Consider the following 12,783-nt stretch of genomic DNA (forward strand, 5'->3'; position numbering starts at 1 on the left):
GGTTATTTTCAGACGCAGGATTCAAATCTGAAATTTCAGCCTTGCAATTGAGGTTTCTCGTGCTTGATAAGAAAACCAATTAGTTTGTAGGACAACAAAGTTGAAATTGTTTAAAAATCAACAGCTAGTAGTCCCCACTGCCTACCCCCAAATAGTCCTCCACCAAAACTAAATGCCAAATCAGAATTCTAGGGGGCAATAAAAGGCCACTGTAAGTCTTACCTGGAGATGTCCCTGGCCTGCAAATTTAGCGACAAGTCATTATTTAGCTCTCATGCTCCCTTCAAATTCCTCCTTACACCTGCCCATAGCGCAATGATCTGGCCTGACCCTCAAGTCTCCATACTCTGCTACAACTTAGGCTGAAATCCTACACACACTTTCCTAGGGGTAAGCCCCACTGAACATAGTGGCTTTACTTCTGAGTAAACACATATAGGATTGCACTGTCTATCAACGAAATGAAGGCATATTCACCGTCAGTTTCATCTTCCTTCCTTAGGTCGATTTCAGATTGCGAGCACCTTGGAGCAGGGCCATGTAAAGCACTATGTGCTCAAGCTGAATAAATAATAATAATAAAATTGGGTTTCATTTCAGCTGGAGTCAAGGCCATCACCTGAAGGCACATCGTGATGGAGAGGCCTTATGCAGGCCTGTGCCTGGAAGCCAGACCTCCTGGGAACCCCACATACATTGCCTTGAGTCTCACAGAAGGCAGGATTTTAAAATGTCATAATCAGAAAAAAAAACTAAGCTTAATGCAAGTGCTGGATTTTGGAGGAAGAGAGAATACAAGGAGACTGGACTCAATCTGGTCCAATACCCCATTTCCCACAGCAGCTGTTAGAAAGCCCCCAAATCAACTCCCTTTGCAACTGTTATGCTGAGGTATACTACTTTTGAACATGGAGGTTCAAATAATGGCAATAGAGGGTTGGCGCCACATAAGTGTTTTGGGAGAGAGTTCATGCACCAAACATAACACCAGCATTTAGAGGTGATTAGGCTGTGAAATTCTTTCACCTTCCTGCTACCATCACATGATCACTTGTAGGGTCTCAACAAGAGCTCCTGACCTACCTTTCCCCACCCCAATTCATCCACCCCCTGAACGCAGAAGTAGATCAGAGGAGATCAGGGGTTGACATGAGTTTAATCCCACAATAACTGCTCAGATAAAAGATGCAGAGAGCCAAAATCAAAAGATGTGGCATTTTCCGCCTCTGTGCACGCATGCTCTCATGCTCTCTCTCTCTCTCTCTTTCCAAAAGCCCCTTCTGCTTCCAAAGTCACTTTACAACCCAATTCCCAAATCGTAGCTCTGATTCTGAGAAGCAAAATCCCACCACATGGCCCCAGGAGGAGAAGAGACTGCTGAGATCGTAAAAACCAGAGAGGGCGAGAAACTGCATCAGCCGCACCGCATAAATCACAAAGCCACCCTTTTGCCCGTTTCCCCCGCCAAATAGTGAAATAATTATCACTGGATCCATTATGGAAATAAATCTACTTTCCCGCCCAAGACCTGGCAACCGGCAAAGGGGATGACGAAAACCTTCTACAGGAATTAATTGATTGGGGGATAAACCTGTTAAAAGGTATAGATTTACTGTAAACCATGGCCATTAATTTCAGAGAGCTCAACAGTATGGCAGTTGGCTTAAAAACTTCCCAGTGGTTAGGGACTGCAGTGGAATAAGTATGGGCTTGGGACGGTTTGTCGCCTGATCAGAGTAAATGACCTGCTGACCGGTGAGACAGGATATTCAGAAAGCCAGGCATTGGCTAGTGTCCAGCAAAGTCCGTTCCTACCCCAGTTGCAACCACCACCACCCCGAGTTCATCCCTTGGTGTCATCCTCCAGCCTCAAACCCCTTCCTAAGGCCAGGCTGATCAGGCCAAACCCCTTCCTGAGGTCAGACCACACCACTGCGCAACCATGAAGAGCCAAGCCGACAGCCAGCTCAGACAATGCAAGGCCTGTTGGGCGTGCAATGCCGCAGGTGCCAACAGCAGCATCTTCTGGCCTTGGCAAGAGCCAGAAAGGCCGAAGGCAGACCTGCCTTTCCCCTCCATTGCACTGATGGGCCGGCTGAGACAAAGGAGCACAGACAACCTCCCCCTTGCGCTGGGACAGACAGGGACCAAGAGCATGGATAGGGAGCAGAACTAGGGAGACAAAGCAGGATCTAGGGCCAAACACCACTGGACTGGAGCAGAGGGAGGAACGCAAGAGCATAAGAAGAGCCCTGCTGGATCAGGCCAAAGGCCCATCTAGTCCAGCTTCCTGTATCTCACAGCGGCCCACCAAATGCCCCAGGGAGCACACCAGATAACAAGAGACCTGCAAGGCATCCTGGGAATTGTAGTTAAGAACATAAGAACAGCCCCACTGGATCAGGCCATAGGCCCATCTAGTCCAGCTTCCTGTATCTCACAGCGGCCCACCAAATGCCCCAGGGAGCACACCAGACAACAGGAAGACCTGCAAGGCCTCCTGGGAATTGTAGTTAAGAACATAAGAACAGCCCCACTGGATCAGGCCATAGGCCCATCTAGTCCAGCTTCCTGTATCTCACAGTGGCCCACCAAATGCCCCAAGGAGCACACCAGATCACAAGAGACCTGCAAGGCTTCCTGGGAATTGTAGTTAAGAACATAAGAACAGCCCCACTGGATCAGGCCAGAGGCCCATCTAGTCCAGCTTCCTGTATCTCACAGCGGCCCACCAAATGCCCCAGGGAGCACACAAGACAACAGACACAACCTGCGTCCCAGTGCCCTCCCTTGCATCTGGCTATCAGAGCCAGCCTGCCTCTAAAACCAAGAGCTTGCACATACCTACTATGACTTGTAACCCGTAATGAACTTTTCCTCCAGAAATTTGTCCAATCCCTTCTTAAAGGCATCCAGGCAAGAGGGAATTGGACAAATTTCTGGAGGACAAGTTCATTGTACGGGTTACAAGCCATAGCAGGTATGTGCAAGCTCTTGGTTTTTGAGGCAGGCTGCCTCTGATTGAAGTAAGAGGGCTGCCTGTATTTAAACACTGGACGCTGGCCAATGAAGAGGCTCAGTTCTGGGTAGGCACCAGTCCAAGGAGCCTGGCTATCAGTGACCCATCTAGAGAGCCAAGGTCACCGAGGAAGTCCCAAGTTGCAATAACACTCTGCCCCGGTCACCCCTGAAGCCCTTAGGATGAGAACCTTATAAAGGGGCCCAGGGCCCCAAGTCCGCCTTACTCAGATGACCACCTGTGAGCAACCGGCAACCTGAGTGGTGGCCCCACACCAGGCCCCACCTGACCTCACCCCCAGGCATGGGGTGGACAGCTAGCCAAATCCCCCTTGATGGGCATCTTTGGGCAGGCCTTTCAGGGAAGTCACCTCGCAAACAAGGACAGTGCAGAAAAATTACCACAGGGGAGAAAAAAAATTCCCCTCAATGGTCACCCTTTATTATTAATATTAATCCTTGGGCAAACGTCCCTTGGGCAAAAGAACCACACAGAAAAATCATGGCAGAAAATGAACGTTGGGTCTGTGACCATAAATAAAGGACGAGGATGAAGATGGCAGAAAATGGAAGGAAAAAGAAAGACAGAGGAGAGCCGTGTAGCACATTAACCTGGAGAGACAACTCTCCCCCCGCAGCAGCAACCCGGCTGCGCGCTTTGTTCCGGGCAGAGAGATTTCCACGCAACCGCCGCCTCAAATCCTTTCTGGCAGCCGAGCACGGCGCGCTTGAACCCCCAGGCCCGCTCCCCCGCAAAACCCCTGTCACAACAAGTGAAGTGGAGGGCTGGATGTGGAGCTTCCCCCCTCGCCACACACCGCCCTTCCCTGCCCTCGCCATGCGCAGCTGAGAGAGGGGCTCAGGAGGCGGCTTGGTTTTTGCCGGCAACCCCTGTGCTGCTAGTTATCTCGTTGAAGCAGATTTCCAATTCAGCCCTGGTTCCTGCCTGAAGCGAGGGAGCTCCGGTGGGTGGCAGCTCTCCTCCCGTCGCTTCCCTTCACTCTCCCCGGTTTCTTTCTGTCTGCTCATCGGCCCTTTCCCTACGGTCAAGCGCCACCTTCCGGATCATGAAAGGCAGCGGGGGGAAAAAGCCACAAGCACCACAACAGCCCCTCCTGCTGAACTTTCCTGGCAACGTTAAACAGGAATCCAATTAAAACTCGTTGCTTCCGCCTCTCCCCCCCACCCCACGACAAATTTTAAAAGCCAAGAACTTTTGAAGCAAAAGCTGGTGTGTAGCACACCAAATTTAAAAAACTAGGATGAAAGAAGAGGAGGAACTGAGTTGGCCACAAAACGTGGGCCAGTTGCCACCTTTCAGCCTGCCCTGCTTAACAGGGTTGCTGTGCAAGATAAAAATGAGAGGGGTAGATAAGCACAGCGAGTCCTCGGTTTAACCAAACTTGGAAACAACAGACAACTCCTTTGAGAAGCAGTCATGTATGTTTTGGCTATGCACTAACATGCGGTGCGTGCACTGCCATTAATGCATTTGGACTTAACAGACTTTCGGCATTAACGAATACCTCTCACCTCTCCCCAATTAGTCCATTAAATGGAACGCACCCTGCATGCTGCCTTGAGCTTGGGGGAAGAAAGGTGGGATTTTAGGTTTGTTTTTTAAAGCTCTGATAAATAAGTTGTAATAAAATAAACCAGTGATTCTCAAACTGTGGGACTCACTAGGTGGGTCGTGAACCAATTTCAGGTGGGTCCCCATTCATGTCAATATTTTATGTTTAATATATCAGACTTGATGCTACCATGTTATACTGCTGCATTTGGGAAAACGTGACGGACCTGTACTTTTAAACAAGGTACCATGTATATCAATGGTTCTCAAACTGGTGGGTCGTGACCCACCAGTTCGTGTAACGATGCCCCGTTCCCTTTAAGGGGCGGGGCAGAGGCAGCAAAGCGATCCCCAGGATCACGCCCGTGTGAGGGAAGGGGGGGGCTATTTTTCACGTGCTTGGAACTTTCACTGTTTAGAAGCTGCAGGTTAGTTGAAAAATAGCCCCCCCCCTTTCCCCGCAGGGGCACGATCCTGGGGACTGCTTTGCTGCCTCTGCCCCTGCAAAGACTTACCCCAGGAGTAAATCTCCAGGGAAGTTTGAGAAACACTGATGTATATTCTTTTAACAATGATAGTAAACAAGACTTGCTCCTGGGTAAGTGCGGGTAGAATTTCAGCCTAGATTGTTACAAATGTTCCTGCTTGATGACGTCACTTCCTGTCATGATGTCACTTCCGGTGGGTCCTGAGAGATTATCACTCTAAAAGGTGGGGCCCGGTGCTAAATGCGTGAGCACCACTGAAATAAACCATCTACAAAACGGTGGAAAGAGACAACAGAGTTTTGCCGGTTGCGGTTGTTCCCGAAACGGGAGCAGGTGGCTCAAGAGGATAATCTTCTCTTTCTCAAGATTATTTATTTTGGAATGTGTCACTTCACCCCCTTATCACCTGAGCCTTGAGGCATCCAGCCACAGCAAAAGAAAAATAATACAAATAGAACAAGAGAGATAAAACAAAACACAGCATGGACTCAGGTGCACAAGGGCAGAAAAATCTGATGCAAGCCATACAAAAGCCCTGTAAGGCACGTATTTTTATCCCCATGCTACAGATGGGGAAAACTGAGGCCAAAAAAAAATAAGAAGAAGAAGAGCAGCTTGTTTAAGGTCAGCTAGTGAGTTCATGGTCTGCCAGAGACAAAATCTGAGCTGCCGGGCTCCAGATTTACGGCTCAGTCTCTTAATCACTTGAAATGCCAGCTCTTTGCTCCGTAAGGTAGCAGTATGAACCAAGATGGGGAGGGGCCGTTACAAGGGAGGCAGGATATAAGGCAAAGCATTAGAGCCTGTGAGATATTTCTACAGGTACCGCAGCATCATTTCCAAACCTCCACACCAGAGACACCAGCTTGAATTTAAAACAACTGCATGAACGTTACTGGCGTCCCTGGTTCATTCCAAGCATAGAACATGGATGAGGCAGGGAAGGGGAGCAATGCAGGCCTCCCATCGCAAAGCCCCCCCGGTGCCGATAAAACGGCTGCAGTTTCACATCCGACACTTGCTAGCAAATTCCGCTCTCTGCTGGGGACCAGCCCAGCTCACCTTTCCAGGAGGCCTGCAGGCAGCTGATTTATCTGCCCAGACAGGTGGAAAACTGCCTTGGCTCGTCCACAGGACAATTAAAAGCTCGGTTTAAGTGACGGTGAAACGTCTCAGGGGGAGGGGGAGAGGAGACGCTGAAGGGGAAAGAGAGGCAGGGACTGGAAATCGTTTAAGCCTGTTTATCTTCATCGACACTCAGAGGAGCCTGGGAGTGCAAGCAGGGTGGCGCTCGGAAACCCAGAATCTGGACACGGCGCTAACAGGATTTCAGGAGATTGCTGGAGTTTTAGAAATTTCACTGCACGCCCATTAACCACCGACGGCCTCCCAATCGCGCAATCAGCAGTTGCGCATGAGTGTATTTAAAATAACACGAATTCCAGAAGCCAGAACTAGAGGTGGTTTTGCCCATATCATCAGCTACTTCCCTAAAGCTGCCGCTGGTCCTGCGGGGTGCATGGCACCTTGAACTGAAAGACGTAGACCCCAGTGCTGCGGCACCCGACTTCCTGAACAGTCAGTTTGTTGGGGTTTGGAGCAACTCCGTCTGCTGTCCAGAGGTGGAAGGATGCTGTCCAGAAGGGGTTAAGTCATGGCCCAGTGACTCTACTCTTTATTACCTTCCTCTTCTGTGACCTTTGTGGGGGGTGTGGCCCAAACCCTATAACCTTCCCTTCTTCTCCAAGCATCTTTCTCTTCTTCTCTGACCACTGACCTGTCTGGATGGCACGCAGCAGGGCTCTGCTGGCGACGCCATCTTGACCACATGGCACACGCAGGACGAGGCAGCTCCAGGGCCTTGCTATCCTTTTAAGTTAGCTGAACCTCTGATCCTAATCAGATGCTGTAAACATACTTCTATGGAACCGTGAGTAAATGACTTCTTTTGCAACTTCAACCAGCCATTGCCATTTGTCTTTCTTGATTAGCCGGGTGTGGGAGGCTCCCTGGGGTTGATTCCCAGCAAGAGGGGGGGTCTGCTGCTGAAGCTACTCTGCTTCCCCCCCTAAAGAGGAAACCAATTTTAAGATTCCTCCAACACAGTTGACCTTCAAGAGCCAATCCTTGTCCTCTGTGCCCTATAAACCCCAAATCTTGGACATAGTGCCTCCTTCCAAACACTTTATCTCTAGTACAAGGACTCTGCCTGTTTAAGTGCCTGAATTTTGGCTGTTACTCCAACTATACATTGTGCCCGATCCCTCAGATCTTCATTTGTTCTTCTAGAAAATTGCCCCTGCATGTTTGTGGTCACGCATGTCCTTGGGTGGACAGCCGGTTCTCCAAGTTCCAGAAAGTGACAGTCAGTCTAGTTACGACCCTTGCCAAGAACTGCCCAGCCCAGAAGTAATGTCCGTAGGCAGGCTGGCAAGACAACCAGGATTGGAGCACGAGGACCAAGCAATAAAGAGCAGGGGGAGGTATGGGGCAATCTTGATGAAGGGAGACAGAGGCCTCCAAGGAACTGAATGAGCCAGTGATTAAAACAGGAAGACTCACAGACTCCTCAGCGTAATAAAAATTCTGCACAAATCAGTCAATCAATAATACAACTTTCTATTAATGATATCTGCATGAGCTTACATATGAATCTTGGGTGGAGAAGCCAAGGTCTCCATTTTTATATGCTGATTTTCAACTTAGTGCCAACTTAGGAGAGGTACAGTGCAATCCTATTCATGTCTACTCAGAAGTAAACCTCACTGTGTTCGATGGGATTTACTCCCAAGAAAGTGTGAATAGGATTGCAGCCATATTCCCTCTTGTGTCCCTCTTATGAAGGCAAGTGATGCTTTTCTATTAAAAATGTAACAGGTAACTGAGCAGGAGCACATCTTTAATCAGTTTTAACTAGCCGAGTTTATTAATTTAACCAGTTTATCAAATTAACAAACAGCTCTAACAAATCAGGTAGTCCATGTCTGAACATGGAGGTTCTATTCGCTAGCACAGCTAAACTTTGTTGAGAGACCTATCCTCTGAACAATTTTTGAAGCTATCTAGAAACACTGACCACCTCCCTTTATCTTATGACACCTCTCTTTATCCTATCTAGCCACACAAAGACAAACACACTTCATGTATGCACGAACGCACACACAAAGTAATTCCCAGTTACTTACTTTATACAGCCAATGATTACTTGGGTCAACGGGTAAATCAAAGGTTGCATCACATCACTGGGGTGGATGGTGCTCAGAAACCGACACCAGAAGTAGAGGCAATGGATGTATTGCCAGTTGTAAACTGACTGGTAATTTTCCTTCAGGGAAGGGGGGGGGGAAAGAGAAAGAAAAACAAGTTTTAAAAACTCATTAACCAGCCACAGAACTTTTTAAAAAAATCATAATGCATTAGCAAGTTTTCAATAATCTGTTGTGGTTTCGCTATCCACTACATAAGGAAGTAGGACCCCATGTCACCACTGGAAAAAGATGCTTTAGCCACTGTTCTGGTTTCTGAGGTTTCTCACCAACTTTCAAGCAAGTATTTTCAACCATAAGGACTAGAAACTTTTTTTTTTTTAAATGAAGCTAAGATTCTCAGGATGCAGAATTCCATATACGACACAACATGCCGACCTTCTCCTCTGGCCCTACAGAATGAAAGCATAAGCACGGCTGGGGCACTGACACAACTTAAGGACCAAGATGGGAGGAGAACATTTGGGGGGGGGGGTGTTCCACAGAAGAGAGAGGTTAAACTAGATGTAGTCTGCCACCCTCTCATTTATCCATAGGGTAATCTTACAACCTCAAAACAATTTCCAGGGGAAACTCTGTCAAACTCCATGTCCAGCAACTTCTACTTGCCCCAAATAAGGGAAAGAAAAATATCTTTGTTGTGGAAGTGTGTCCCCAATTTTTCTGTTTGGGAAATGGGCCACTAACCAAACTTTCAAACAACAGTTGTGCATTTATTTGTTGTGTTTGGGGTGGTGGAAGTTAAATTTGCTTTTTAAAAGGATGAGGATTTTATTTTGGTATACTATCCTAAATTTTGGAAAAGGAATTTTTTTCCTGACATTAAATAAACCAACACCCAAGACTTTCTGCCAGAATTGTCCCATTTTTTTTCCTGCCACTTGGGTGCAGTGCCACGTGGGTGCCACTTGGGGGTGCTAATTCCTTCTTTCCCCAATCCACTTTATAACTAAGTTAAACAACAAAAAATGAAGTATGAACAAAGTAACTTCCATATGGCGTGTTTTACCCCTCACATTTACAGGCATACAAGGAAGTCTTGCAAACGCCAGCCTACCCAGCAAGCACACAACTGGATATGAAAAGAGGTTATTTTGAGAGCTGATGAAGCACAATGTCAAAGACAGTGAGTTTAGGGCATGCAAATCTCACTTTTGCCACGAACATACCAGGAAGGCTTAGAAACTGTGCTTTCTTCCTCTCTCACCACCTCCTTCCATCTGCACTCCGAGAACACCACCAGCTACCTTACAGGGCAGCTATAAGGATTACCGAAGACTAAGTTAAAAGAGACAACAGGAGTAGCATTTGTTTAAAGCGTCTGCTCCATTGGTGGCTCTGCGCATCTCTCAGACCAAGTTCTCTAGCATCCAGTGTGCCATATGCCTTACTCCTGCGCAACTCTCAGGCAAAAAGAGCTGTAGGTTTGATGTGCTGCAGTGCCACCCAAGGGATGGCCAGAAAAGGTACTGCAAGTCAGAACACATTATCCAGGGAGCCAACAGGAGCCTGGCTAGCTGTGTACAACTGTTACTTAGACTGGAACACCTAACCTGGAGCAACTTCCCAATATGAGTAGCACAATAGGCTCTTTACCCTTGCCTCCACTTTTGGGGAATGGCTGTAGCTCAGTGGTTGAACCCCTGCTCTGAACGCAAAAGGTCCCAGGTTCAGGGCACAATCTCCAGGTAGGACTGGGATAGTAAGTAGCCTTGTCTAAAGTGCTGGAGAAACACTGCCAGCCTATGTTGGCAATACTGAGCTAAACGGATGAAAAGTCTGACTCTGTTAAGAAGCAGCTTCCCACATTCACTGTTCTTCGAATCCAGTTCATTTGCAGTACTGAAGCTAAGGTAAGAGGGAAATGAATATGGCTGACCAACTGCAAGCAGGGGTGAGAATTCAGCACTTCTCACCTGTGGATCTCTTTGGATGTGAAAAATCAGACAGGTGAACACAAAACAGGACAGACAGGACTGAGTTTCAGATTATTATGTAGGCGATATACTTTGCACCCTTCAAACACTGTATGAAAGCTCCAAGAACGATCGTAGCTCTTGCACCTTCCATCTCCACAGTCATTCTGCTATAAACTTGATGCATTGTTGAGATTTATGTTGGCCGGGGAGGGGAGGACCAATGGAGATTAGATTCTAACCACCCTGTTCTGAAACATCTCTCCTATCATGGAACTAACTGGATTTGGGTGCTGTCTGGCTTGCGGCTGAGGGTACGAGAAGCCAAGTAGATCCAATTAAAGACCTAGACTTCAATCATCTCTATTCAGCTTATCTTTAATGTCTGAGCACCTTTCTGGGGAGGCAGGATCAACGCAGCAGCCAAGCCCTGCAAACGTCAGGGTGTAACCGAACTGCTAATCTATGTCAGTTTTGTTGACTTTAAAACACTAATAAAGAAGGATTAGCAATTTGTCTCAGATTAGTCCAAATCAGACAGGATGAAACCCAATGTGGGGATGGAGAGAGGGAAGAATTATCTGCCTTCCCTCCTCCTCCTCCAAAAAAAAAAGCTTTAGAGATAACGAGTGATGGGGGGACCAGGTCACAGTCGATAAAAATTGGGTAACGACAAGCTGAAGCTGTCGCTAGAATGGAGACAGGAAAATATGTATGGGGAGACTCCCTAATCTTCTTTACCATAGGCAGGCTTTTGGTAATAAGATGAAATCCAGATTTCGTACCACCACAAGGTAGCACAACAGAGAGAAGAGAAAAACACCACACAACTGTCTCGTGGGTCATCTCATCCTTCCCCATGCTAGAGACCCAGACAGAAAAAAAGTAGCCCCACTTTCCAAGGCACTAAAGACGCTAGAACACAAGGCCTTGCTTTCCTGCTTCAGTCACATCATTAGCAAAAAGACATTTCTCGTCCCATCCTGACTCTCCGTCAAGCCGTGTTAAGCCCAGCTGTACAAACACCTTGCAAGAGAAAGGAGCCACTAGAACGGGAGGTCCTGGTTTCTCCATAGTTAACCATGCTTTTCATTTTTTAAAATCAGAAAGCTGCCTGAAGTTTTCTAAACTATTCAGCCAACTGGTGCGCCCCCCAAGCTGTTTCTGTCCAGCTTCCCCACGTGGAGCAAGTCTGCTCAAATGTCAAACAGTGAATCCCACTTCAAGAGAAAATATCGAGGGAAAAAGTACAGGCAAGGACAACTGGCCCAAAGAATAGCTGGTGCTTTCATAAGAAAATTATGTTTTCTGACTCATATTGCCTTATACATGCATTATGGAAAGTCTGAAAAACTCTGTCTTGGAAAAAGAGCAGACCTGTTTCCTACATAAGTGCAATCACACTAGAACTGTTCAGTGGATTACATCCTTCTGGGTGGCACTGGGGAAATCTTGGTACAAGGCTCACAAGAGCACACAACGCTGTGTGTGCTTGAAAGCATATATAAAAACTTTTCTGCTGGATGAGCCCAAAGTCCACAGAATTCAGAGTTCTGGCATCTCTGGAACCTAACAAGCAGGGGGTCAGACCCAAACCATTTTAGGGAACATTTTTCCAGTGATCTGAACCAGACCCTGAATGAAAACTGAACCTCGTCAACACAAAATGCAATTAACCAGTTAAAAACAAGTGTTTCAATAACCAAGCATGCGGCTTTCAAAAGCACGATGGACACTTTATTTGCCTTAAATGTGTTTTTCGCTGTTAAAAAAATAAACAGATTTTAAAGTTATATATATTGAATAGTGTGCTTATGTCTGGGTGCATATTCTTTGCTTTCAAGTTAAATAGTTATTGTATTCATTTGGTAGCACGCCATTGCAATCTGCTTCACATTGGTCTGCACAAATAGTATCTAAATTGGTTCAAAACTGATGCAAAATGTCTGAGGGCCCAAGCCTATCCAATTTTCCAGTGCTGGTGCAGCTGTGCCAATGGGGCATGCACTGCATCTTGTGGTGGGGCAGCAGTCACAGAAGTCTCCTTAAGGCAGGGGTCTCCAAACCCCGGCCTGGGGGCCAGATGCGGCCTGCGGCGAGCCTCTATCCGGCCCACAGCCAGCCTCTGATCCCCTGAGAGCCTCTGGCCCAGTTGACCAAACACAACCAGAGTTGTGCTTGTGGGGTGGGGGAATGGGGTCCATTTAAGTGCGTGCTTTATTTCTTGGGCTGTGTTTGTGCTTGGAGAAGTCCTGGACATTTGAGCCCATTCATTTATTCATTCATCTACATTCCATCTCTATATTTAAATTTTGCCTTTAATTTTTTTCTGGCCCTCGACACTGTGCCAGATATTTGATGCCGCCCTTTGGCTGAAGAGTTTACAGACCCCTGCCTTAAGGTATGGGAACATTTGCTCCCTTACTTTGGGGCTGCACTGCGGCTGTAATAGTGCTGGAAAATTTGACAGGATTGGGCCCTGAACCAGTTACCAACTCAGTTATTAGAAATGTGCATCGGGA

At 47.3% G+C, this 12,783-nt stretch overlaps 1 protein-coding gene across 2 annotated transcripts in view; it reads right to left on the reverse strand.

Moving 5' to 3' along the window:
• The window catches only part of NOC2L (NOC2 like nucleolar associated transcriptional repressor), a 75,648-nt gene that overhangs the window by 43,534 nt on the left and 19,331 nt on the right, over positions 1-12,783 (reverse strand). For both annotated transcript variants that reach the window (XM_066636970.1, XM_066636969.1), the window contains exon 11: positions 8,265-8,404. In XM_066636970.1, the coding sequence (XP_066493067.1) occupies positions 8,265-8,404 (140 nt within the window). The remainder of the gene's footprint in view (positions 1-8,264; positions 8,405-12,783) is intronic.

Source organism: Tiliqua scincoides, chromosome 9, assembly GCF_035046505.1.
Source record: "Tiliqua scincoides isolate rTilSci1 chromosome 9, rTilSci1.hap2, whole genome shotgun sequence".
In the NCBI taxonomy this organism is placed as follows: domain Eukaryota; kingdom Metazoa; phylum Chordata; class Lepidosauria; order Squamata; family Scincidae; genus Tiliqua; species Tiliqua scincoides.